This window comes from Microtus pennsylvanicus, chromosome 1 (assembly GCF_037038515.1).
Source record: "Microtus pennsylvanicus isolate mMicPen1 chromosome 1, mMicPen1.hap1, whole genome shotgun sequence".
NCBI lineage: Eukaryota > Metazoa > Chordata > Mammalia > Rodentia > Cricetidae > Microtus > Microtus pennsylvanicus.
The window spans coordinates 176,055,092-176,081,288 of NC_134579.1; the positions used below are offsets into that span (position 1 = coordinate 176,055,092).

General features: G+C 41.7%; 1 protein-coding gene across 1 annotated transcript in view; it reads left to right on the plus strand.

Annotated features, from left to right (window-relative positions):
• Window positions 1–26,197, plus strand: part of Slc35f1 (solute carrier family 35 member F1) — a 427,852-nt gene that overhangs the window by 371,309 nt on the left and 30,346 nt on the right. Inside the window, exons 4-7 of the mRNA XM_075945837.1 lie at window positions 8,852–9,011; window positions 15,674–15,830; window positions 17,741–17,793; window positions 25,375–25,529. Of these exons, the coding sequence (XP_075801952.1) occupies window positions 8,852–9,011; window positions 15,674–15,830; window positions 17,741–17,793; window positions 25,375–25,529 (525 nt within the window). The remainder of the gene's footprint in view (window positions 1–8,851; window positions 9,012–15,673; window positions 15,831–17,740; window positions 17,794–25,374; window positions 25,530–26,197) is intronic.

Consider the following 26,197-nt stretch of genomic DNA (forward strand, 5'->3'; position numbering starts at 1 on the left):
ACAGCTAATATCCACATATAAGTGAGTATACATTATATTTGTTTTTCTGGGTCTAGGTTACCTTACTCCAGATTTTTTTTTCCCTAGACCCGTTCATTTACCTGTGAAGGTCATTATTTTAACAGTTGAGTAACATTGCATTGCGTAAGTGTACCACATTTCCTCTATCAATTCTTCTCTTGGGGATCTAGGCTGTTTCCAGTTTCTGACTATTAAGAATAGGGCAGCAATGAACATGGCTGAGCAAGTGACTCTGTAATAGGGTGAAACATCCTTTAGTTACATGTCCAAGAGGGATATAGCAGGATTATGAGATAAATAGATTCCCATCTTCCTGAGAAACCATCACAATCTTTATCTTAAAGTCCCTATGAGTTTGCACTTCCACCAACAATAGGTGAGTGTTCACTTTACTCCACGTCTTTGCCCAAATTTGTCACTTGTTTTATGGATCTTGACTGTTCTGACTGGCACAAAATGAAATCTCAAAGTAGTTTTGATTTGTATTTCCCTGATGACTGTAGATGTTGAAGGTTTCTTTTAAGTATTTCTCAGACATTTGTGCTTCCTCTTGAGAATTTTCTATTTAGATCTACACCCCATCTTTAAATTTGGTTAGTTGTTTTTTTTTGTAATATCTAGTTTTTCAAGTTTGTTGTATATTTTGAATATTAGCTCTCTATCCCATGTGTAGTTGGTAAAAAAAAATTTCTGCATTCTATAGACATCTGCTCTGTCTGAATGACATTGACTTTTGCCTATGGAAGCTTTTCTGTTTCATTTATTCATACTATTCATTTATTGATTGTTGATATTTGTGTCTATGCTAATGGTGTCCTGTTCGGAAAGTCTCTTCCTGCACCAATGAGTTCAAGGGAATTTCTCACTTTCCCTTCTATCAGATCCAATAAATCTGGTTTTATGTTGAAGTCTTTGACCTGTTTGGAGTTGAGTTTTGTGCAGTGTGATAAGTATAGATCTAAGGGGATTCTTCTACAGGCTGTTGTCCAGTCTGGCCAGCAACATTTGTCAAAGATGGTGTCTTTTTTCCAGTATGTATTTCTGGTTTCTTTATCAAAAATCAGGTATCCATAGGTGTGCAGATTTATGTCTGTATCTTCAATTCAATTCCAATTGATCAATGTGGCTGGGCTGTGCCAATACCATCCTGTTTCTATTACCATAGCTCTGTAGTACAGTTTAGATTTATGTCTGTATCTTCAATTCAATTCCAATTGATCGATATGGCCGTGTTGTGCCAATACCATCCTGTTTCTATTACCATAGCTCTGTAGTACAGTTTGAGGTCAGGTAGAGTGATAACTCCAACAGCTTTTTGATTATTTAGGATTGATTTCGGCATTGTTTTAATTTGGCCTATCTTTATGTTACTTTATCTTTTTCCCTTGCAGATTTTAATATTCATTCTTTCTTTTTTTTTCTCTGCCTTTAGTGTTTTGATTATTATGTGCTGATGGGATTTTTTTCTGGTCCAGTCTGTTTTGTGTTCTGTATACTTCTTGTACCTTGATTAACATCTTCTTCTTTAGGCTAGGGAAATTTTCTTCTATGATTTTAATGAGAAGAGTTTATCCTGAGTTTATTCTCCTTTGTCTAATCCTATTGTTCTTGGATTTGGTATTTTAATAGTGTCCTGGATTTTATGCTGTCTTTTTCTTTTTCCTTTTTTGATTTAACATTTTCTTTGACTGAGGTATCCATTATTTTTTTATCAAGTCTTCAATGTCTAAGATTCTCTTTTTATCTCTTACATCCTGCAAATGAGGATTGCCTCTGAGGTTCTGGCTCAACTTCCTAAAATTTTCATTTCCAGATTTCCGTCAGTTTGTGTTTTTTTATTGATTCCATTTCCATTTTCAGGTCTTGAACTGTTTTGTTCATTTCCTTTCACTCTTTGTGTTTTCATAGATTTCTTTAAGGAATCTGTTTATTTCCTCTTTAAGGACTACTATGATACTCATAAAGGCTATTTTAGGTTAGTTGCTCAGCTGTGTTGCCATTCTCAGAGCCTACTGGCGTAGTTTCTGGGCTTTAGTGGAGATATATTGTCCTGGCAGTTATTGATTGTGTTTTTATGTTGACATCTAGGCATTTAGGTTTGGAAAGATTGCAATTCTAGATACTGATATCTGTTGTTGGGTGGTGTTTTATTCCTTAGTTTCTGATGTCCTTTCTGGTTTTTAGGAGAATGTGGTGGCTGTGTGTTACCAGGTAGGGTATTTTTCTGGAATTCTGATTGGTGTGGTCATTTGGTAAATGTGTTTCTAAGAATAAGAAGCTAATACTTAAAAATAGGTATGGGCTGGAGTGGGGGCTGGGCGGGCCTACAGGAGAATGGAAAGCAGGGTTTCCACAAAGGTCTGCTTAGTGCCCTAGAAATGGGACAGAAAGTGAGGAGAGACCACAGCAGGTAGTCTGTTACAGAACCGAGGGTTTAGATTTGGAGGAAAGTGGGGAGAGGTGAGGATCTTCAGTTTCCCTACCTGCTTCTCTGGCTGGCATGGCTGGTGTGTTTCCAGGGAATCCTACAATAGACCTCAAACTACATAAACAAATATTGGAGAAAACAAGAACTCTCTTAGTTAGAAAAATGAAAAGAAAATGTACACAGTATCAGAGCCGCAGACAAGAGTGAGGATTTTGGATCCCTGTGTGCATGGGTACATGGGGAGACTAACTATGGCTGTGCGGTGGGCTTGCCCAGGAACACAATGGAACTGTGGTGCTGGAGGACACGTAACAGGAAGAACCTTGGAAGCAGAGGAAGGATAGAGCTCAGGGATCTCTTGGGCAGCTAGGACTTTCCTCTTAGAGCTCACCAGGCTGACGGACAAGCTGGCACTCTGATTCTACAGGAATACGGCCAAAGCACCACTTTGTATCAGACTTGCTCTCCTGCTTCTTTTGGCTCTCCCTACACTACCACTCTGGGTCTGCAGTGTGCTAGCATTTACCTGGCAAGGGCCTTAAATATTTCGTATGATTATACGAGAAGCCGGGTCCCCACTCTCTGTAGTAGTAGCAGAGGTGGGGCTGCTTCCCCAGCACCCCGGCCGCCTGCTAGCTTATGCCCCGAAATAATTATACGGACAGTGTATTCTTTTAAACACTGCTTGGCCCATTAGCTCTAGCCCTTACTGGCTAATTCTGATATCCTGATCAACCCATTTCTAATAAACTGTGTAGCACTGGTCTTACCGGGAAAGATTCAGCATGTCTGACCTGGCGGCTTGCTTCATCGCATGCATCTGCCTGGGAGAGGGGAGCATGGCGTCTCTGAGCTCACTTCCTCTTCCTCCCAGCATTCTGTTCTGTTTACTCCACCCACCTATGTTCTAACCTATCAGGGCAAGCAGTTTCTTTATTTAATTAACCAATGACCTTCCTCCATCAACTCTCCTCCATGTAGCATCTACTCTCAGAAATGTAGGAATCTGAAGTAGACTATGAGGAGGTGGTCTATGAAACACAGGCAAGTAGAGGTAGCATAAACAGAGAGAAAAACCTGAGTAGATGCCAACAGGAAGAGATGGATGCTGTGTGTGTGTGTGTGTTGGGGAGAGAGAGAGAGAGAGAGAGAGAGAGACAGAGAGACAGAGAGAGACAGAGAGAGAGACAGAGACAGAGAGAGAGACAGAGACAGAGACAGAGACAGAGAGAGACAGAGACAGAGACAGAGACAGAGAGAGAGGTGTGTATCTGTGTTGGGGCGGTGCATGGATATATAACCAAGTATGATTAAAGACTACAGGCAAGAATGCAGTGGCAAGAAAGTCAGAAATTGGTGGAAATGAAAAAGAGAGGAAAAGTAAATTCTGCTGCAACACACCACACATACACACATGCACACACCACACCATACCACACACACACGCACACACACACACAATCTGTCATCATCAAAATATCGTCAACACAGACCTCTAACTTCTGTAAGTTGCGTTTGAATTCTGACCTCAGGGTCTAGAAACTAGTATTTTAGGCCCAATTCTAACACTAATTGGCTCTACTTTTGGAACCAGTTTCCTTACTTAAAAAAAAAAAATCGAGGCCAGCCATTTCTCCTTTAAAGGGCTCTTTCCAAATTGTAAGTGAGAACCAGGAAACCCTCAGTAAATGTGAAAGCTGTAGGTGCAAAAACATCCCCAGTGCTGTCATCAAGGCTTGTAAGAACTGTCCTACTGCTGTCTGTCAACAAAGTCAGGTAAGAGGTTCCAAATCCCTCCGGAATGAGACTATAAGGGGAGTGAATTAGTTTAAATCCTTAAGAGGGAAAGCTGTATGTAAATCCAAGAGCAATGACCGATTTTCATAGTATTTACATTTTTCCCCCTTTGTTTGGGTTGTTTTGTTTTCTGAGCTAGGTCTTCCTCTGTGTCAAGACTAGCCTGGAACTCATGATGCCTCTGCGTCTGTCTCCCAAGTGCTCTAATATAGACTTTTGCCATCAAGCCCAGATCCTGTATTCTTTGAGATGTTTCAGAGTATGATGTGGTCGTAAAATAATGGTTATTTATCTTTTGGTACTAGGATTTTAATCTTCCATTGAGAAATGGGCTTAAAGCTAATCCCCTCTGCCCTGCCAGGAGGCTACGTTTAGTATCTCTAAAACCCTCCAGTTATGACCGAGGCCATGAGAACCAGTTCAGCATGAAGAGAAGCCCATCATGTTGAATGTTCGACAGGGAAGATCTGTTTTCCTTCTGGACTCTTAGTTTTGCATTTCTTGTTAAAGTAATTGTTTTGGTTAAAGAAACATTCCCTCTTTCTGTTTGGTCATAGTTGCTGACAATTTAAAATTATTTTCCTCTAGACCATGCTTTTTATATTTAAAAATTATGGAACACTTATTGGTCTTAGAAACCAAGGGAAGAAGCATGCATCTTTAATCCTTTGAGGACTTTGGTTTAAATCTGGCTCAGTTTAAGCAAAAGCAAGTTTGATCTTGTTACCTGCCTCTCCAAGCTTTCAGGGTGAGCAATAATTACAAGGAACCCAAATATCTCTAAGATATGTAAGGGATATGAAAAACATTCCTTTTGAGATTTAATTCTTATAAACTGTTTAGTCATAGAACTGAAGGTGAGTTTGCTCACATTTTCTTGTTTAACATTCTCTGTAGTGGACAGCCAGTAAATTGTCTCACTCTTTTATGATCTGAGCAGTCTTTGATAAGAAGTTAAGTTGGAGGCCAAAAAGAAAGAAAGAAAGAAAGAAAGAAAGAAAGAAAGAAAGAAAGAAAGAAAGAAAGAAAGAAAGAGGGAGGGAAGGAGGGAGGGAGGGAGGGAGGGAGGGAGGGAGGGAGGGAGGGAGGGAGGGAGGGAGGGAGGGAAGGAAGTCACTAAAAGCTAATAACTGATTTACTAATACCAGCTGCCAAAGAACTTCTCCCCCGTAGTGACAGACACCATGTTGAGACCTCAGTAGTAGCAACTCAATGTGGTTGTCATTGATTGCCACTGAAATACTGTTCAAAAGTGTCATTAGTCATTGCCACTGTGGAGACCAGAAATTGTACGGCCTTCTGCGTATCAATGGCTTGTGAGTGCAGGACTTTCAATAAATCTTGGAGATTCTGCACTGGGGTGATGATGCCACGCAGGGGCGTTCATTGGTAGAGTTGTAGGCCTGCTTTAAGGGTGAGGCCAGTAGTACTAGCTTTCTTCAGAGAGAAGAGACAGTCTCGCCAAATGAAGAATTGACACCGGACTCCAAATGCCAGTAATGGCCTGAATTATCTCTAATGTTCCTTCTGGAAGTCAGGGATGTGCCTACTATTTAAGCATCATTTACCAAGCCCTACTCCACACTGAGCACCAAATTTCTCATGAACAAGCATTTTATGAGCCCTGGCTTGCTAACATGCTTGTTTCCCTTCTTTTCTTTCTAAACACTCTCCTTCCTTGGGACCAGCTAAGGCTTACAAGCAAGGGTTTTCATTCCCAAACCAAAAAGCAACAGGCCCAGGGCTCACCAAGAGCTCTAGTGTTTCCAGTGATGCTGAGAGACCAAAAAGCGCTTTTCAAAGGCTGGATGATGTGCTGCTGCTGGTCTGGCCTCAATGATCCAGGAAGGGAAGCCATTAGCTCTGCAGAAAGATTCTTGCCAGTCAGATGCAATCCCAACTGTATGGCATGTAATGAAATATTTCAACTTAATCCAATCAGCTTTAATTTGTAAAATGAAACAACGGCTGTGTTATGTGTAGAGAATAATTTTCACTGGCAAACTGAAATTTCATTACATGGCATCTGAAGCCAGTTGTAAAATCGAACATAGCACATATAACCACATCAGACAGATCATTAACTTACATTGTTAATTTAACTGTGCAAGGGAGCCACTCTGGGCTGCTGAAAAGCAATCCCACCAGCTGCTGTGGCTTATGTAGAGCCCTCCAGGGGTACTGTGCCCCTGAGACTAGACCCCTGTCCTCGCAATACTTCCTGGCGTGACATCCACATGGTACTTTCTCACTGTGACTCCGTCATCTTTCAGCAACCCTGGAGATGACTGAGTACTCTGAGTACCTTGGTCATCTGGCAAGAGAGAAGCCCAATCCATAGAGATGCATGAGGGTTTGTTCACATCACACACATCTTTGGTGAGAGCAAAAAGTCTTAGTGCTGTTTATGCTCCCAGTTGACTAGGCTGACATTCAGAGATACCATGTGAATACCCAAACCTTTCCCAGACCTTACTGATCTCAGAGGCTGGATTTTGACGCTTCAGATCATCAGAAATCTATGTTCTTGTTCAGTAGCTATTATTGGGTACTTCTCATGAGCTTGGCAGCATTCTGCATGCTAAAAACAGGCAAGTGAATAAGCTTGACATTGTGCCAAAAATATATTGACTAAGTAGGGTTGCAATGGGAGATACGAAGGAGAAAAAGGTGCAAGGAAACTGTCAAGTGGGACCCGACTTCATCTTCAGATCTGAGAGGCTTTCTTGAGGAGGTAGCATATAAAATACATGCTAAAAAAAATAAGCGAGACAGGAAGTTCAAGAATTAGAGCAAAGCATTTCAGAAGTGGGGAGCCTCCAGGAGTGAAGGCTCTGGGGCTAGCAGGAAGGGCTCTGTCCCAGTAGGAGAGGACGCTGGTTCAGTCTTGATAGTACGAGTGGCAGAGGGTGGCATGAATATGGAATCCAGACATTTACAAGATGGAAGAGACAGATAAGATTGTACTGATCATTGAGAGGTAGGCAGTGCGAATGGAGGAGCATTAGGGATCCCTTCCTTGTGCTGGCAGCTGCAGGATCAAAGCCAATGCTTAGGATTCTAGCAAGGATTTGCACAAGCAGCATGATAAATCACAAATCTTTGATTCAGAACACATAAATTGAAGTACTGTGGGATATTGGTTTGCCTAGTGGAGGGACCCAACATTGGGCAATGACTTTCAGTAGATTTATCAAAGTGATAGGGACAGATCCAAGCCCAGGGAGCCTAAAGCATTTGAAGGTTTATAAACAGCCTTTGGGGGAGTCATATTTTAAAATATGTTGTTGTACTTTAGTTTTTTTTTTTTGTTTTTTTGTTTTTTTTTTTAGTTTTTCGAGACAGGGTTTCTCTGTAGCTTTGATGCCCGTCCCGGAACTAGCTCTTGTAGACCAGGCTGGCCTCGAACCCCCAGAGATCCGCCTGCCTCTGCCTCCCGAATGCCGCGATTAAAGGCGTGCGCCACCACCGCCCGGCCTATACTTCAGTTTTTACATATACTTTTATTAAGCCGATTTTGGTATTGTTGAGGCAGGACCTAATGTAGTCCAGGCTGGCTGCCAACACAGTATGTATCCAAGCATGACTTCTTCCTCTGGATTCAGAAGCACACACGACCATGGACCTGTTTCATGCTGTGCTGTGGCTTGAACCCAGGGCTTTGTGCCTGCTGGACAAGCAATATACCACTTGAGCTATATCTTCAGTCATTTCTTCTGTTTTTACAGACAAGGGCACACTCTGTAGCTCAGGTTGGCCCCACACTCATGATTTGCTTGCCTCAGTTTCCCCAGTACTTGGATTGCAGATGTGATGCATTGTGCCCAACTACAAGATGCTTCCCTCTGCATTAACTCTGAGCTTTGTGCTGATAACCAAGGAGGTTTGAAGGGGTTGTTGCCTTTCTAGTAAGAACTAGAGGCCTCCTGAGCACTGGACAGTCCAGTGCCATAGAGCAAGGGCTCCGATTCCCTGCACGGGACTCTTCTCATTCCCTTCATGTCCCCGTGTTCTCTCTCTACCTTACCGAGGTCAGTTGCACCAGCTCTCAGGGACTCAGGCCACACTATTTGTCAGGCCAATATGTATGGTGATATTAAAAATGAAACAACAACCATTAAAGATTTTTCAGTATTAGAAGGCCAATAATTGCCTGAAAACAGTAAGTACACATTTTCTAGGTTCTATGAATTTGAAAAAAAAACTCTTTGACCACACCTTTCATTCCCATAGCTACTCCTGAAGTGGTGGAACCATGTCAAATGGCTCAAGGTAGCCTCCCCATGGCCCAGCTGTTCCTAGGAGCATTTTCAGGGCTCTGAAGAAGATGAGCAGTGAAGCGACACAGAGAGGGCGGGGAAGCTTTCACCCCCATCCCGGCTAATTCATTTGTCGTCTTCCCCTTCCTCGAGTCTCAGGAGGATGTCTGTGGTTAAGTGAGACACAAAGCTACCTTGTGTCTAGGGCTGAGGGAGCTTTCACTGCTTCTGCTCTGCCTCTAACGAAGGCTGTTCAGCGAAGGACTTTCCGACAGAGTGGGGCTTTTTTTCTGTGTCCTAGCATCCCTGAATTCTTTGCTGTTCTTTCCTTTAATGCTCCCAATAGCTCCTGGACTGTTTTGTGATCCCGGTGGTGATTTTGCTCTCCTGGTTCTTCCTGCTGATCCGGTACAAGGCTGTGCATTTCATCGGCATCGTGGTCTGCATCCTGGGGATGGGCTGCATGGTGGGAGCTGACGTGCTCGTGGGAAGGCATCAGGGAGCAGGTGAGTCTTGGGGTGGTCACCAGATCACTCATATCTGCAAGGGGGACCCCAGGGATACCAGGAATGTCAAGGGAAATAGGACTCCTAGAAACTGGGTTGTTCTGCGGCAGAGTTCGTGTTGTTCATGTTTTTGCCCCGCTCCTAAAATAGTAGCTAATATAAGGTCCTTGATACATATATTCTGGATGAATGTAGGATGTAAAATTCAGAGATGTTCACATAGTTTTTAAAAATGATGTCACCGTCTCTGTGAAGGAAGTTTTGAATGTCAGAGCTGTTGGCTTAGAACGGCTAGTTAAAGGTAGTGTTGACAAGTCAATCAGAAACTTAGTTACAAAGCCTTTCCCACTCCTCCCCACCCAGCCCCAGCTCTGTCAGGTCCGAGAAACACAAAACTTCCTACCTACTGGATGATGGTTGGTTTACGAGCCAGAGAATGGGTATTTACAATCTGAAGACCAGAGAAGAATGTGTCGTTTCCAGAGGATGGAAATACCATCTCTTACATTGATTTTTATGGGTTTATTTTGATGGGACAAGCTGTTATATTGATCACAGCTTAGAGATTTCTCAGACAGAGTTTTGTGATTAAGTCATCAGATTCTTGTGAATATTCTGGGGGAACCCTGATCCCAGTAGTTTCTGGAAGGCCTTTGTCAATAGATTTCAAATCTTTGTGCTACAGAAAGAGTTTTAGAAGAGAAAAGAACGGCACAGCCTCCTCCCCGTCCCTTTGCTGTCACCAGAAGTGGACTAGAAAGTGCTTACCTCGAAAGCTCTTGCAACTGTCCTTTCTTTGAAAATGTTAGATAGTGAAATGAGTATTCAAATTGGGGCAGTTTGCTTTATGAGACAAGGCTGTATGAAATTTCTGGGACGATGTCACATACATCGCATCACAGAAGTTTGTAGCAAAAGTTAAGGACCTTCTTCAACCTCCTTTATATTTAAGCTAAGTGAACATCAGGTTCTGGAGGAGCCAAACAAGTTATCCAAGATTACAGTGCTGAGATGGGAGAGGCTAGACTCCTGGGCTCCCCGCCTTTAAGGCAGGTTTTCCTCCCTCCACATTGCTAACAACTAAAGCTACAAACGAGAATAAACAGGGAACATCCTCATTCTCCTGGACCTGCAGCCGGAAGGTTATAAATCCCTACCTCAGCAGATGGCTTAGAAATATAAACCCATTGTCTCCCCAGTTCTCCCTTGTGAACCCTTGTTCCGTGGACCATTGGGAGATAGCTTACAGGCAGTCTGATGGAGTGCTTCATAGACAGTGAGTGGTCTTGATAGGAATCTTTACAGAACTCCGTAGATAGCATTCTGTGTGATATAATGTCACAGTTTGGCTACAGTTTCTAAGCTTTCTTGGCACTGTTTAAACACAGATTAAACAGAAGTATATGCCTTTATTTAGAAGAAATTTGGCTGTTGACCCTAGCCACTCATTCCAGTCATCTTATTCCATAGACAACCAAGCCAGCTGTTCCAGTAACTCCAAGTATTTTAGACTCCAAGAGCAAGTGAACTTTGAACTGATTTATTAGATGGCATACACTAATGTTTTCTGGCTCTGAAGTGGTAGGAAAACATTACAAGTTAAGAAAAGGACTACAAATCCATTTTGAGAGCCTTTCGTTAAGTGGTCACTTGCTGTTGTAACGGAAATGAAGACATGGCTCAAACATGCTGCAGCAGTCCCAGTGGACCTGCTTGAGGCTCACAGCGTTAGCTTTTGTGACATACAAAGCACCTGTGTAACCAGAATTACATCTGATGACTGCAGAGCATCCTTTGTGCTGCTGAAATGGTGCCCAAGCAAATAGACCAAGGCCTTCAGCCCAGTGCAAATATGAAATCCAAGAGCTCTTTGGATACACGTACTCTATCTCAATAAAGCATTCCATTTTGCAGAAATCTCAACTATTATATAAGCTATTTTTTAAAAATCACATTGCTTTTGAAATCAATATAAGTTTAAAATTTGTCTGCGTTATTGCTAAAATTGTCCCATTTTATTTCTGTCTTTATAGTACACTGGGCTCAATTGCATTAATCAGCCAAGATCACCAGGCTTTTCTGTAATATTTTGGATACTCACAAGAACTTAGATGAATCGTTCAATTCACATAAATTCTGACAATCACATCAAGAGCTTTCCAAGGAAAAGAGAATGTCTGACTTTTTTTTTTTATTATATTGCTTAAGTCTTGTTTCCTCTTAGCTTAAGATTTCAACAGTTCTATCCCCAAACCTGGTGATTTTAGCCCACTCACAATTACTTTGGCCTCATTATAGTTAATTGTTTTAATATTCTTTGTTGGCATGTTTCCTCTTCTGCACACCAGGAACTCCTCCTCGATTTGAGTCTGGGTGAAGGAACCTTCTCAGATGATATCAGGAACTGCATATAAAAAATAGGTCCTAGCCCAGAACGAGTGGTGCTGATGAAACGCGCCCATCTTATTTGCCTAATGCAGACAGGGGTCAAGGAAGGCGCCCAAGCTCCTGGTATGAGAGGCCTCACTTTGACACCCATGGTGTGCCTGTCATGGGCATGGCTAGTCACCCACCATAAGAACTTCCTATACCATTAAGGTCTTCAAAAGTAGAGTTTTTTTCCAAGTTGGTCAATAATAGCAGTAGACCTAATATGAAAACTCTCTTTTCACCATTTAGCTCCCCATCTGCGTCACAGGTCTCTCTGAAAGACCATCTATGCCTTTGCTGATGTGAGTGGTGGAGATATCTAGTAGACCGTAGGAATGTTGGCTGTGTTGGAGCATGGAACCATGGGCCGGTAAAACCCCAGAGATACGTCACTATGGCCTCCACTTTTCTAACTTGTGGTTATAAATGAACGGACGGAAGTTTTAAGAGGAAGACAAAGATTAAAATCATTCCCTATTATAAAATATAATTCTCCTAAAAATAGCCTTTTTCCACTATATTTATTGCATCGTTTAGGTCAGTTGTGATGATGTTAATTACCCATGGCAACAATTTATTATTAGCTATAACTTTGTATTTATTTCAAGGAAAAGAAAATACTCTAAAAGAGCCAGACAGCTAGATGAAATAAGATAAAAGTGACGTCTTTGTTGAATATGCCATGCTCCCAAGCACTGTCTCATACATTACCTCATTTTATCCTAATAACTCAGAAAAATTCTCATGTTTCATCCTCAAAATTCAAGGTAAATTATGCAGTTCAGATGGAAAATCTTTACAGTTTTTTCCTACTTAACTCAATTCTTATCTTTCTATAATTGTATCTCATTTGAGAAATATAAAGGTGCTTTAAAATAGTTAATTAGAGTTAATGATCACCCTGGATTGCCCAGGATGGAGGATTGCTCAGATGTGAGGTTTTATAGCTATCATAGAGTCCCATGAAAACGAGAGAGTTAGTTCTCTGTTTAAAACTCCAATGTATTTAAAGGTCCATTTTCATTAAAGGAACTAGCAGTCTTCCAATACTCCCAAATAATAAAGCTTATTCTTGAACTAGTAGCAAATTGTGATTTTTAGATAACCTTCTCCTAGTACCACACATAACAAATATTTATCTTAAAAAGATGTTTCTTGTAATTAAGCAAGAATTTAATATGACAAACTATTTCTTTTCTGTTCTTCAAGACAAGGTTTCTCAGTATAACAGCCTTAGATGTTCTGGAACTAGCTCTTGTAGACCAGGCTAGCCTTGAACTCATAGAGATCTGCCTGCCTCTGCCTCCGGAGTGCTGAGATTAAAGGCATGCACCATCACTACCTGGCCGAAAAACTAATTCTTGAAAAACAATTATGAAAGGTTGACTAGAACCCCTGAGCAAGCTAGAGTGAGAAGTATCCCACCCATGCAGACAGAGAACTATTCAAACAAAATGAAGATTAGCCCTTTAGAAACATCATTTATGAACAAGCCGTGTGACACAGTATGCTAAACATTTTGTGTACTATTTTATTCTTACAACAATAAAAAGAGAAAATAACATAAAGGAAGACCCTGTAGTTCATGACAGGTGTGGTTTACCCAGCTCTACCCAAATTGAAAGCTACGACAATTCAAAACATTGCCATATGAGGGGTCAAGATATTTTCGGTCAGATAGTTAATTTTGACACTGTGGAAATTTAGAAAAGTGTAGCATAGCACATCATGGTGGAAGGGTATAGCAGAAAGGGGCTGTTTCATTCGTGGCATGCAAGGCACAGAGAGAGAATGAGAGGACAGACTGGGTGTCAATGTCCTCTTTAGGACCATGCTCCAAAAGACAACTTCTTTCGTCATCCTACTACCTCATAATAGTTCCACTTCTTGTCAAGAGTACCATGTACTGGGAACCAAGCCTTCACAGGTGGGCTTTCAGGGGCATCTAAGTCCAAACTGTAGCCCACGCTATATGCACATATATCCACTTTAAAGTAACTTTAAAACTAATAAATAGAATTATAATAATAAATCCTGTGTAATATTTTGTCAGTGGTAACTTTGAAAATATTTCTGAACTTGAGTTGTGTTTGAATTATATTATCACCAAAATTTATCATCAAATAAATGAAGATACTGATAACTACATTTCCTTTAGGAGGTCAGCCTACAGACTAGCCTGGAATGGCAAAGAATGGGTTTGAGGGACTCTGCAGCTAAGAGTACTTGTTTCCCTTCTAGAGGACCTGATCTCATTTCCTGCACTCACATCTGGTGTCTTCAACTGCCTGTAATGCCAGCTACTGGAGATATGACAACCGTGTGTGCACATGAATCAAAATAAATCTTAAAAGATAAATAACTCTACAAGACTACTCACCAAAAACCAGTGTCCACTTTTTAGGACTTTTAAAAGATAGACTGATGTTCCTCTATTTCTTATTAGGATAGTTCACTATGACTTCATTTTCAGGAATCCATTCATATAAAATTAATTGTATTAACTAAGAGTTCTATTCAGAAGCCCTTCTATATTTAACTAGTACAACAATAATTGATATTCATAACAGTGACTTCATGTCATTACAAGAGTCTGAAATATTTCCTGAATGAAAAGTGACTTTAGAATGTGCTTTAGAATTTGGGGTATTGACTATGTCACATTCAAAGATTTTCATGCTTCAGTAGCTGGCACTTAAAAATGAATCAGTTGCTGAAGATTTCCCGATAATGGCAGCCTTCATTTCTCTAACAGAGGTACCCAGGGCTCCTTCCTCCAGGTTTGATTTCCTCATTAGGGCCTCCTTACGTTTTCTGCTCATCTGCTGAATAGCGATGATAGCTCCTCGTGGACTCAAGGAAGTCTCATCGCCCTTCCGGAATCACATCTCAGCTTTATTCCCTTGAGAGTAACTCCAGCAAGCTGTTGTCTTTTAGGGTCTCTTCCACTCTCCCCCCAACCCCGCCCAGGAGAGGGAAGTTGCTTGGAAAAGGGAGATGCCCTTAGCAGAGAGATATAGCCTGAGGTAACCAAATACAGAAGTCCGTGGAAGCCCTTCTTTATTCATGTGAATCCAGTACCTAGAGAATGTTCCATGCTCTCCAAAGAATAGTGACTGCTTTCTTCTACAGTTTTAGGGTTGTTCAGAGAGTCTCAGAATTCAAAGATTTCAGAGGTTTGTCTCATCCTTAGTGCTGCCGTAGTGGACAACCTTCCCATTCTTCACTTCCGTGTGTCTGCCGAGCTGACAGCTGGGTGGCACCTGATACACTAAACCAGAAGCCAGTAGAGAGACTCCATCAGGGAGGTTGCTCCTACTGTTGGTTTTTATTCTCTCTTTCCATGGCTTCCATCCACACTACCTGAAGTGGGAAGAGTTCGCTCAATTATAGAATAAGGAATTTATTAAATAAAGTAAAGAAAACCAGCCCACAAATCACAATCCCAGAGAACGTAGACAACAATGACGACCCTATGAGAGACTTACATAGATCTAATCTACCTGGGAAGCAGAAAAAGACAAGATCTCTGAGTATATTGGAAGCATGGGGACCTTGAGAGAGGGTTGAAAGGTGGAGGGGAGAAGCAGGGAGAGGAGCAGAGAAAAATGTATAGCTCAATAAAAATCAATTAAAAATTGAACATAAATGACAACCAGTCCAAACTGAGTTTGAAAAAACTGGTTTTTGTTTGAAAAAGAGAAAATATTAAGATTATGTGAATTATATGCGAAGCTGTGTCAGAGAAGTTGAAATTTCATGAATCCTGTCATTCTCCTTGTCTAAGTCTGTACACAGCTCATCAATGGTTAAAAAAAAAATAGGATTGACTGCTGTTATACTTCCTCTCTATCCATTGAAGCGGGTAGAAAGTAACTTCATTGGGTTTATGACAGATTCCTCAAACAGTTGGAAAATGCCCTTAAACAAAAATAATACATGTGTGTATTAGCACGTATGTGCAGACACATCCTTAGACAGAGACATGCGCTCTGGAGAGAACTGAACTGAGAAAAACTTCATTCTTTGGGAAAACTTCCAGTTCCACTAAGATATCTAGGTAGCTTTTTATATCTCAGCATGTCTAGAAAGCATATTTTTAAAACCTTTACTTGATTTCAGTTAGAAGTTACTGGGCTTCTTATAAAAGTGTTGGAAGAAAACAGACAAGAGAAACTCCAGATTCTTGCTAAGATTTTTCTGAGACTCCATCTGCTTTCTTTGTTTCCTAGGGGAAAATAAGCTGGTAGGGGACCTCCTGGTCTTGGGAGGAGCCACGCTGTACGGCATCTCTAACGTCTGGGAAGAATCCATCATCCGAACCCTGAGCAGAGTGGAGTTCCTGGGAATGATTGGTCTCTTTGGTGCATTTTTCAGTGGGATTCAATTGTGAGTAGAAACAACAGAACACATGAAGGCTATAACGAGTGGGTTTTATTTTTACAGTTTTTGCCTTCAGAGTGTAAAACCCAAGGCAGAAAAGCAATCATCAATCTCCTGCACAAAGATTTTATTCAGTCTACAAACTATATCCTTACTATTTCCAAACTAAGTAAGTGCATTAGAAATTATTATAAAACATTTAACATATTTTGAAGATGATTTTGAAGAATGAGAAGTATACATTTTAGCAAGGAGTGGGTTATAATTCATAGAGACGGTATAAGCAAAGCCCAAATGTCATGTTTGATGCACATCAAAAAGGATAAGTTTTGTTTTTTAGTGACAGCTGCCGGAAATGTCTACTTTATAACTGCCTTTTATGTGAGAGATGGATCAGCAGTTAAAAGACTGGCATCTCTTCCAGGGGACTCAGGTTTGATTCTCAGCATCCATTTGAAGGCTCACAACCATCCGGAACTCCAGTCTCCGTGTATCCTCTTCTGGTCTCCTTAAATACCAGGCATATGTGTGGTGCAGAGACATACATGCTGGCAAAACACCCATATACATAAAATAAAGTGAAAAACATTTAAAAATATTAAAATTCCCCCTTTATAGGCATTTTTATTGCCTATGAGTTTGCAAGAATTTCAAATTCATGAATCAGAATCTAGCATTTTCTTTTCCTTAAAAAGATAGGGATAGAACACTGAGATTTACTAAATGCCAAAAAGTCAAATGCACCACTTTATCAATAATACCAAAACTGAAGCACAAGTCACTCCTTAATGCATTATCTAGTTCCTGAGAATTTGTTGTAAATTAAGCATCATTTCCTACCAGTAAAGAGCGCACATTTCAACTCACATGAAAAGCCGTCTAGTTTCAGCTGATATTCCATGAAATTTCATTCTACAAAACAAAACTTTCTGCAATTGTATGGGTTTGTTGTCAGAAATTACTTGAGGAAAATACCTGAAATACTGTACATATGGGACGTTTCCAGCACATTCCTCAAAATCTAAGTGTCCTGAAATACTGCAAACTCTCCAGGGGGGCACATAGAAATGGGAAAAGTGTGGATTTATTTGGGGGTCATTTAGAAACTGTGATTGCATTTTAAAGCTCCCAAATTTACTGATTGATCTTTGTGAGGTGAAAAAAAAAGGATTATTAAGTAAACTACTGATGGCTGACATTTTATCGATGGCTCATTTTATGCATTAGTATTAGTGTCCTTGCATCCAAAATATATGAACAGAGAACTGCAGCTCTATTGCTTGGTTACAGTCTGCCATTGCTAATGGAGCTTTGTTAGGTGAATTAGATAAGTTGAGGTGCACTGGACCCAAACCCTTGCTAGAAGAGTGGTCGAAGTGGCGCCACCCTCCCCTCCTGCTCCAGTTCAGTCCTTGGACCAGCAACGCTGCTGGCACCCGAGAACTAGTCATCTGCAAAGCACCTGGCTGGCCCCTCCAAGTTCACCTGAATTGAAGATCTAGGGAGGAGGTTTCAGACACAGTGGATGAACACCCTCCAGATGGTTATGGGATGCATGTAACTCCGAGAATCACTGTTCTATTGGATGCTCAGTGGGTAAAATGATTAAGCCTCTAAGCATAGAGTTGTCTGAGCCTTGCCATTTACCTCACCAAAAAGCTCATGAACAAAACGAAGCTAAATCCTAGAAGCCTGTTTGGTTGAGGACAGTGTGGTTTCAACTCCCTCCCCCAGACCCTCATTTCTGCTGGTCACACCTCGCAAGACTTTTCAGGAGAGACCACAGGCTGCCACTGCAGAGGCCAATTTAATTTTGAAGTTCAATTGGCCGCACTAATATTTATGTAGATATGGTACATGACAGACAAAAGAAACCATGTGTGTGATCATCTTGCTCATTTCCTTTGTCTCTGCAGAGCCATCATGGAACACAAGGAGTTGCTAAAGGTGCCCTGGGATTGGCAAATAGGTAGGGATCGACTCATTTAAAATTATGGTTTTATTATTAAATCTGAGAAATGCATTTGAAAAGTTGTGTGAGAAGGGATGGATGAGGCAGACAAGGAAGGGATTTAGAACGACGGGGAACCAAAGAAAATAAAATTACCTTGCCATGTTGGGAAGCCCTTCACACAATAAGAGACTGGATTTCCTGAATCACCTAGTTCCCTGCCTGAGCTTCTGCCAGTTAACACTGTCAAGGTGTTTTATGGGAGACACAAAAGTGTGTTATTAGGTTAAAGACCAAGCAGAAAAGAAAAGCCCAAGGCAGTCGTGGCACAGAAATGAGAGCAATTTGCTCCAGCCAAGAAATACAGAATCGATGTGAACATTAAAAACCAGCACTTTGGGGAAGGGGGAAACTGAACTCAGCAAAAAGTCTTGAAAAGAAGTTGCATAATGGGCATTCCCTGTTTCCCCAAACCTTTTCAGAAGGAAGCACTTATACTAAAGAAATTGTTAAATGATCTCTAATGGGCCTTGGAATTACTGGACAGGCATTTGACTGCTCCACGGACATCCAGGGCATCTTCAATTCTGCCTCTTTCTAAACTCATTTTCTTCTAAAAAAAAAAAGGGGGTAAGGCTTTCAGATCTATGGTGATACTCTCATGGATAACCATTCTGCAAGCCCTAGGAAGAAATGCCCCTTAATTCACTCAACAGATACCAGCAGTGAGCATGGCTTGAGTTTAGGCCAGAGGTTCTTAACCTTTGGGTCAAGGCCCCTTTGGGGGAGTCCCATGTCAAATATTCACATTACAATTCATAACAGTAGCAAAATTACAGTTATGGAGTAGCAACAAAATAAGTTTATGTTTGGGGTCGCTACAACATGTGAAACTTTATTAAAGGGTTTTGGCATTAGGAAGGTTGAGAATCCCTGGTTTAGGCCAGGTAGGGTAGTTCTTGAAATATGTGTGCAGTGTAAATACCAATCAGAGTTGGGGGGCGGGGAGGATACAGGTGCTGTCCCCCACCTCCAATATCGATGGCTTTGGTATACGTGACATCTCCAGTATATTTTCCTTCCACTGAAAAAGACATCAGTGACAGGTAGATCCCTGGACCACTTTATCCACTCCCAGTTTACAAGCCTCCAGAACTGGCTTACTACCAGTACTATGCCCCCTGGTGGCTGACCGAGTGACAGACATCTGTATGACCTACTAGGTTAGTTAGCTCCACGCCTCCAAACAAGGGCTAACCATATGTGTTTCAGAATTCTCCACTGGTTTGTTTCTCGCGTACGGATGGGGAACGTTATGATTAAATGAAAATCAATAGAGAGGAGAGAGAGGGAAGCGAAGCGGGCAGCTGGGAACGAAACCAGCTGCAGGGACCAGACGCGTGTGCCTCTGTGACTTTTAAAGCCAGGCCTCTTAACCGCGGCTCATCCTTCACAGCGCTTCATTCACAGTGGTCTGTGAGGATAAATTAATTCGATATTGATGGTAATGGCAGTAATCAAAAGGAATTTGTCCTCTAATTATGTAGATGTCCTGTGCATGTCCGCCGAGACTCAGTTATAATTCAGTGTTAGTTAAATGTGCCGTCACAAGGTAGTGTTAGCCTGAGCGCTCATATTGCCATTAAGATGTCAGGCCCCTGCAGCTCATGATGATAAAGACGGTGTAAAAGGTACATATCACAGGGCCATTAAATTAACTCCTGGTAGGAAATGAAGCCAACATGGCCTCGATATAGGATCGAGTATTCATTTCCCCCTTTTCTGAAGCGCTTGTTTGCTTGAATTGGAGATTTTATACCACAGTCGCCTTTATTCCTGTTGGCTTACTCTGATGGGCTACAGGACAGGGTCTGGTTGTCTAGCTTAGCGGTAGGCATGTGACACTCAGGAAACCAATGGTCACTAAATGAGCAGGTGAGTGAATGGCAGTGGAAAAGATGGGTCCCTGTTGTAATCATCAGAACCAAAGGGAAACAGTAGAGACAAAAGCAGAGGCTTGCGATGATGTTGTGCTGTCTTCTGAGCAACTGAAAAATGGCAAAGCAGCCATTGAAATTCATGGACCAAAGGATCCGAGAGACACTGAGGGAGTTCAGCATCCTCCTATGTCCCCACTCCCCACATACTTCAGGAGGTCAGCCATGAGTGAATCAGGAGCCTTGCCCTTCATGGATATGTCCTGGAGAAGGGCACCTATCACTCTGATTAAGAGAACAGAATCCTAGCATGGCTGGAATATAATAGATGATGGGTAGGGCCTTGCCTTAGGTCTCAAGGACCTAAGATCAGTTCCCAGTAACACATGGGAGGATGGGAGGCTCAGAATCCAAGACTATCCTCATTTATCAGTAAGGTCTCCCCCTCTATCTACAACTCTTATATACTTCACAGAATCTCTGGGGCAACCCCTAGGTTATCAATGCAGAGAGCATTTTTTCCCTATGGTGTAAGCAGAAAGATAAGTGATTTTTATTTTCTGGATATGAAGATTATTTTTAATGGATTATTGTTTTTATACAGTGTGTGGACTAATTTCAAGATAGAGTGATTAAAAGCAAGACGATAATGGTTATCGTTTTTATCCCTTTGTTTTACTCTACTGAGCAGAAAGATTGCTTGTGATTATCTAATCAGTAAACTCGGGTAAAACATAGGACTTAATACAGTCAAACTGTCCTCCCCCAGAGCAGGAGCGTTAGGCTCACAGCCAGAACTCTGGTAAACAACTTAAATATTCCCTTTATCTCATGTGCAGTTTTGTGTTCATGAGCATATGAGCAAATGCAAACTGATGTGAAGTCAGATGTGGAAGAAAGGATGCTCTGAGAGTCAAGAGAAATGGGTTTGCTTCCATGGAGGTACCTTTTCACTTCTGATGTGATAGCTGAGGACTGGTTTGTTACCCCACCTGGCAATGGGATCATGTGGTCACCCAGCAGGAAACTTCCGAAGGTTCCTTCAGCAAGCATTGAGGATGCTGTGGGAGATGGCTCAGTAGGCAAAGGGATGTCTGAAAAGTATTAGGACCTATAGTCAGATCCCCAGAATGCAGGGGGAAAGCCAGTCATGGTGGAGTGTGGCTGTAATCTCAACACTGGGGAGACAGAGGATTCTGGGGCCTTACTGCCCATATAGCCTACTTAAACTGGGCAGCTCTGAGTTTCTCAAAACTTCCTGTCTCAAAAAATCAATTGGAGAGTGATTGAGAAGGTGCTTGATATTAATCTTTGATACACACACACGCACAGAGATTTGTACACAGAGGCACACAACAGAATGTATGTACAAGGCTAAAATTTATGCCTGCATTTCTGAGATGACTTGACCAAGTTTTGAGTTTCCTGTGATAGAATAAATTTGCTTTGTCCTATTGTCTTAGCAGATCCACGTAGCCCAATGCTTTTGATATGTTTGACATAACACATATATTCTGAGAAATCATTATCTTGCTTTTATTAATAAAAATGTCTTGTCTAATCTATACAAAGAGAAGACAGATGAAAAGGAAAAAGAGAGGGAGATAGAATACATGTAGCACAAACAGACAAACACTATGCATACATATGTATACACGTATGCAAAATGAAATAGTAATATGTCCACAGGCTGTCCCTTCTCCCTTTATCTTCAGAACAACTCAGCAAAGGACATTAATGGCATGTACCCAGAACTCAGACTGCCCATGAAAGCTGAGGGAGAGACCCTTGGCCTGTTTCTTACAGAGCAATATCTTCTCCACCCCCTGCTCTGCCCATACGAATGATCCATCCCAGGCTGGGCAGGTTTGCTCAGTGAGAGGAAATAGAGGAAGATGAGAGGAAGAAAGAAAGTGGTGTTTTTCCTTATTCCACACTCTTTGTGGTCAGGTCTCCAGAAACAGCTGAATCCATTGCGGTCTTCCTCTGTGGTACTCCCCTAGGTAGTACAACTTCTGCCTTTGTTTCTCTACATTATGGGGTATAATTTATAGCTATTTCTACTCTCTAGTTGCCTCTCCATCCCAGCTTCCCTGTCACCCATACAAAGGTGTTTATAGCAGGTGTTCCCTTAAATTTCCTCTGCTCAATCTGGTTTGGGCTGGGTTTCTTCAGCAACATAATCAATAAGTCCATTCCCCATCTACAGTATAGACAGCAATTCTATTGCATTGCTCTTTAGGTTGGCTAATGCGTACACCACCCATGACACATAGTAAAGACCCCATCAGGATTATCTAGTAGTGTCATATTCAGTGTCTCTACCTTAAGTCTCTTCAGCGCATGAAGACAAGAGAAACCACACCCTAAACTTAGGGAGAAAATGCCTTTCAAATAAGAAATGGTTATATACATGCTCTGTCTATAAGTGCACTTGCTGCAATCATTATGTATTCGCTAGACAAAAATAGTTCACTTGTTTGAGCATGTATATTGATTGGAAACTCTCCTTGGACAGCAAATTGAGCCTTGAGATGAACTGCTGATGTCCACTAACTACCTAATGTCTACCTCAGAACAGGAGATGGGCATGAAGTGGCAGTCCTTCATCCCTCCTCTGTCTAATTGTGTGTTCATCTGACTGGCTGTGCTCGACTCACCAAAGAGGGTATCCACACGCAAAAGCCCTTGCTGGCTTACCAGAAACAGTCAGCTATGATGTTGTATTTTACCCACACCTGACTTCAACAGCTTTACAAAATCCACATAGAATGTTTAAACTGGGACCATCCTGAGTTGGCCAGGATTCCTAGGGGATGGTTTGTTTTATGGCTGTGCTCCTACTCTACTTCAGTCAGCAATTGTGGCTTTTAAAGTCCTGCCTCTTCTCTGAGCCTGCCACGACACATCCAGCACTTGACTAGACAGATCCATACGAATGGGAAGTAATTACCTAAACCAACACATTCAAGCGTTGTCTCACTTCCACTGCAAACCCATCCTCTCATTGCTCTTCATCTAAGTAAATGGCACCACAATTCACCCCTTTGCTACAGTACAGAGTCAGTCATTTCCTTGATGCGCTCCTTTCCCTTCCCTCACTCTTTACCTTCAAGTCATCAACAGGTTGGCTCAGTATTCACAGACCCAGCTACTTCCCCTTTGCTCCTTAAGTGAGCCATGGGCCTTTGCTGCTGGACACAGATGCCTCTGTCCTTGCAACTCTCTTCCCATGCTGTCTGTCTCATTCCGTTCCTCCTACAAAGAGCAGCAAAAGTCATCTTTTAAAAATGCAGATCAGATTGTGTTTCATCACTGGTGCAAACTGCTCAGGAGATCCCTCTTGCAATTAGAAATCTCTTTCTAAGACACACGAAGTTCTGCATTGTTTACAGCCTCCCTAATTGCTCTACCTCGTTATTATGATTCAGTCATTCTGGCCTCTGGAAGACCCTAGAATAAACCATAACTTTACCCTCCTTGAGAATCTTTTCAGGTAGACATCTCTGTCTCCTTTAACCTCCTCCTAGTTCTCACATTCAAAGTAAAGGCCACCTTGGCAGAGCAGACTTAGCTGAGGCAAGCCCTGGTCAATCTTTTCATTCTATAACTGTGAGGAGCGCTAAGCTTCTTGTCTGTCCCCCATTTTGATTGATTCCTAGCCCAAATCAGAGGATCCATGGCATGCTAGATTCGTTAGAAGAGTTAGTGGAAAAAGACAGTGGATGCAAAGCATCAGAGCCCACAAGTCACTGGCCATATATGTTTTACCAGGATTCTAGAACTTGTTAGCACAGTCAGCCTATGAGCTAAATCAGTGATACCCAAGACACACAGACAGGAAGGAAGGGAAGGGGGAAAGGAGGGAGGGAGGGAAGAAGAGAGGGAGAGAGGGAGGGAGGGAGGGAGGGAGGGAGGGAGGGAGGGAGGGAGGAAGGGAGGGAGGGAGGGAGGGAGGAAGGAAAAGGCTCTGGTGTGTCTGGACTATCTTCTACCCAAATTTGATTATCTTCAGTAGAATAATTTAAGGATAGAACTTGTTTCTAGTCTGTTAATAGCAGATTCTTAAGGAATACTGAATTAATTCTCAGTCATTTTATGTATTAGTCACAGATTGTCTAGTATTTGTTGTATTTTTGTAAGCTGGTTAAAGGAAAATAATCTATAAATAACATGAAACTCAAAGGAAAGAGACTATTTCATGGAATTAAGTTTTCTGATGCAGAGTCACACACCACCCACTAGTACTTCAGCAGAAAGTATACAAGCAGTACGGTCTCCTAGTTTACTGAACCCAGAAGTAGGGATCTTATTCCTCTTGGTGTGGAGGGCATGTCCACCACACTAGATGGGGCTGTTGTACTGTTTGCTTAATGGTCACAATGATTTTTATATGTACTGGATGTACAATGTTGCTTTCTTTGGGATCACAAAGCTAGAATAAACTCTGCACCCTTTAGGATCTTTCCTAGGAGTAAAACAATGGAGGAATCACCAATCTTAATCACAGGAACTGGGCATCTGGTTGTGCCCAAGTTCCCCTGAACTCCCAGGATTCAAAGGAAGCAAAGTGTTCACATTGTACACCAGCCACCTTTAATCTGAGATTCCATTGGAGAGATTACTTATAATTCTCAGAGAACCATAGAATTGTATCATGTCTTATTCTTTCAGAGAACAAACAAACAAGCATTACTTTTATGTATATGTATCACTTCAATGTTTGGAAAATGATAGAGCCTACAATTACCTATAGAACCCTGCTATACACAATTGAAGCCTTATATTCACAGAATTCCTATTAACAATGGTGTGTCTGGAGTCCATGGAAGCCTAGAAAAGTTGGCAGAAAGATGACACTGAATTCCTTTGGAGGTGGAGAGGAGCAGAATTCATTCATTCAAAAGAAATTAAAAAATTTCCTATATTCAAAACAATCCCATTGTCTGCCCAAAGACATAGTTTAAGACTTCAGCTTGGTAGTCCAAGTTCGGATCTCTAATTTCAGTAACTGGAGTTTACTATTGAGAGCAGAACATAGTATATTTCATTCCTGTTTTGCAAATAAAACCTAACAGTTTAAAAATGTTTTGAAATACATGAACAGGGCATGAGAGATGTCTCAGCAGCAAAGACAACTTTGCTGTTTTTGCAGGGGACCTAAGTTTGGTTCTCTTCACCCATACTGGGGAGACTCACAATGGGCTTCAACTCTAGCTTTAGGGAGTCTTATGCTTTCTTCTGACCTCCTCAGGCAGGTGCATGCACAGGAGTGTGTGAGCACACACACACACACACACACACACACACACACACACGGGCGAGGTGGGAGTAATCTTAAAACTGACACTAGCTGTAGTGAATTGGGGTAGACATTGGAAGCTCCTGCATATTACCACACAAAACTTTTCTGGAAAGAGCATGGTGTCAGCTACATGTGAAGAAGAAGAAGAAGAGCATGCATTTTGCAAGCACAAATTTTAAGGTCCCATTTTGTGTCTTATCTATATACCAGCCAATATTAAACACCACACGGTGTAGTAAAAGCAAAAAAGCTACCTACAGTCAGTCATGGACACAGTACCCCACCCCTTATTCTCCAACCCCTGATGCTAAAGGTGCCCTGCAGAGACCCTGACACTGTCTTCTCTTTGCTCCCCAGGACTTCTCTATGTTGGCTTTAGTGCCTGCATGTTTGGTCTCTACAGCTTTATGCCAGTCGTCATAAAGAAAACGAGCGCCACCTCCGTCAACCTTTCTCTGCTCACAGCAGATCTGTACAGCCTGTTCTGTGGACTCTTCCTCTTCCACTACAAGGTACGGTAACCTCTTTGTGACAATGACAGTTATAGGGATATCAAGTAATGGAGGATATGGCCTGGGATTTGGTGGGTGGGGTTCTGATTGCATGTGGTGAGTGGGACTTCACCTCTGGGTGGAGATCTCATGATTTGGATATGCTTATTTTAACTCAAAATAAAGGCAGCATTTTGTCCTGAGAGACCGACCAGTGACTGGAGACAATAAGACAACAAAAGGTAAGCAACAGCTCTTTAATAATGGGGAACAACTCAGCATAGAAGCTATGCTTTCCAACCTAAGATTAGAAAGTTGATATTTTATATTCAATTCCCAAGCTGCAGCTACAAAAGAGATTTTGCTGAAGCCTTTGGTAGTTTATTTTCTCTTTGGGGAAGTGGCACAATCCCCACAGTTCTCTGAGTGGCAGATGTTCTATAGCAAACATGAATGGAAAAGGCTGTTGTGTTCCCTCAAAAAAGTATCATGACTGAAATACTGGAGTTTGGTAGAAGAAAGAAAAGATTTGTGTCAAGCATTTCAGTCAAGCTATCAACCCTGGGAAAAAGAAGAAATCCCCCCCCAACACACACACACACATACAAAGATGGCCGTCTCTTCAAAGGCGAGATTGTATTGGTCACATTTCTGCTGTCAGAAAACAAGCTGATGAAAAGTATCTTTGG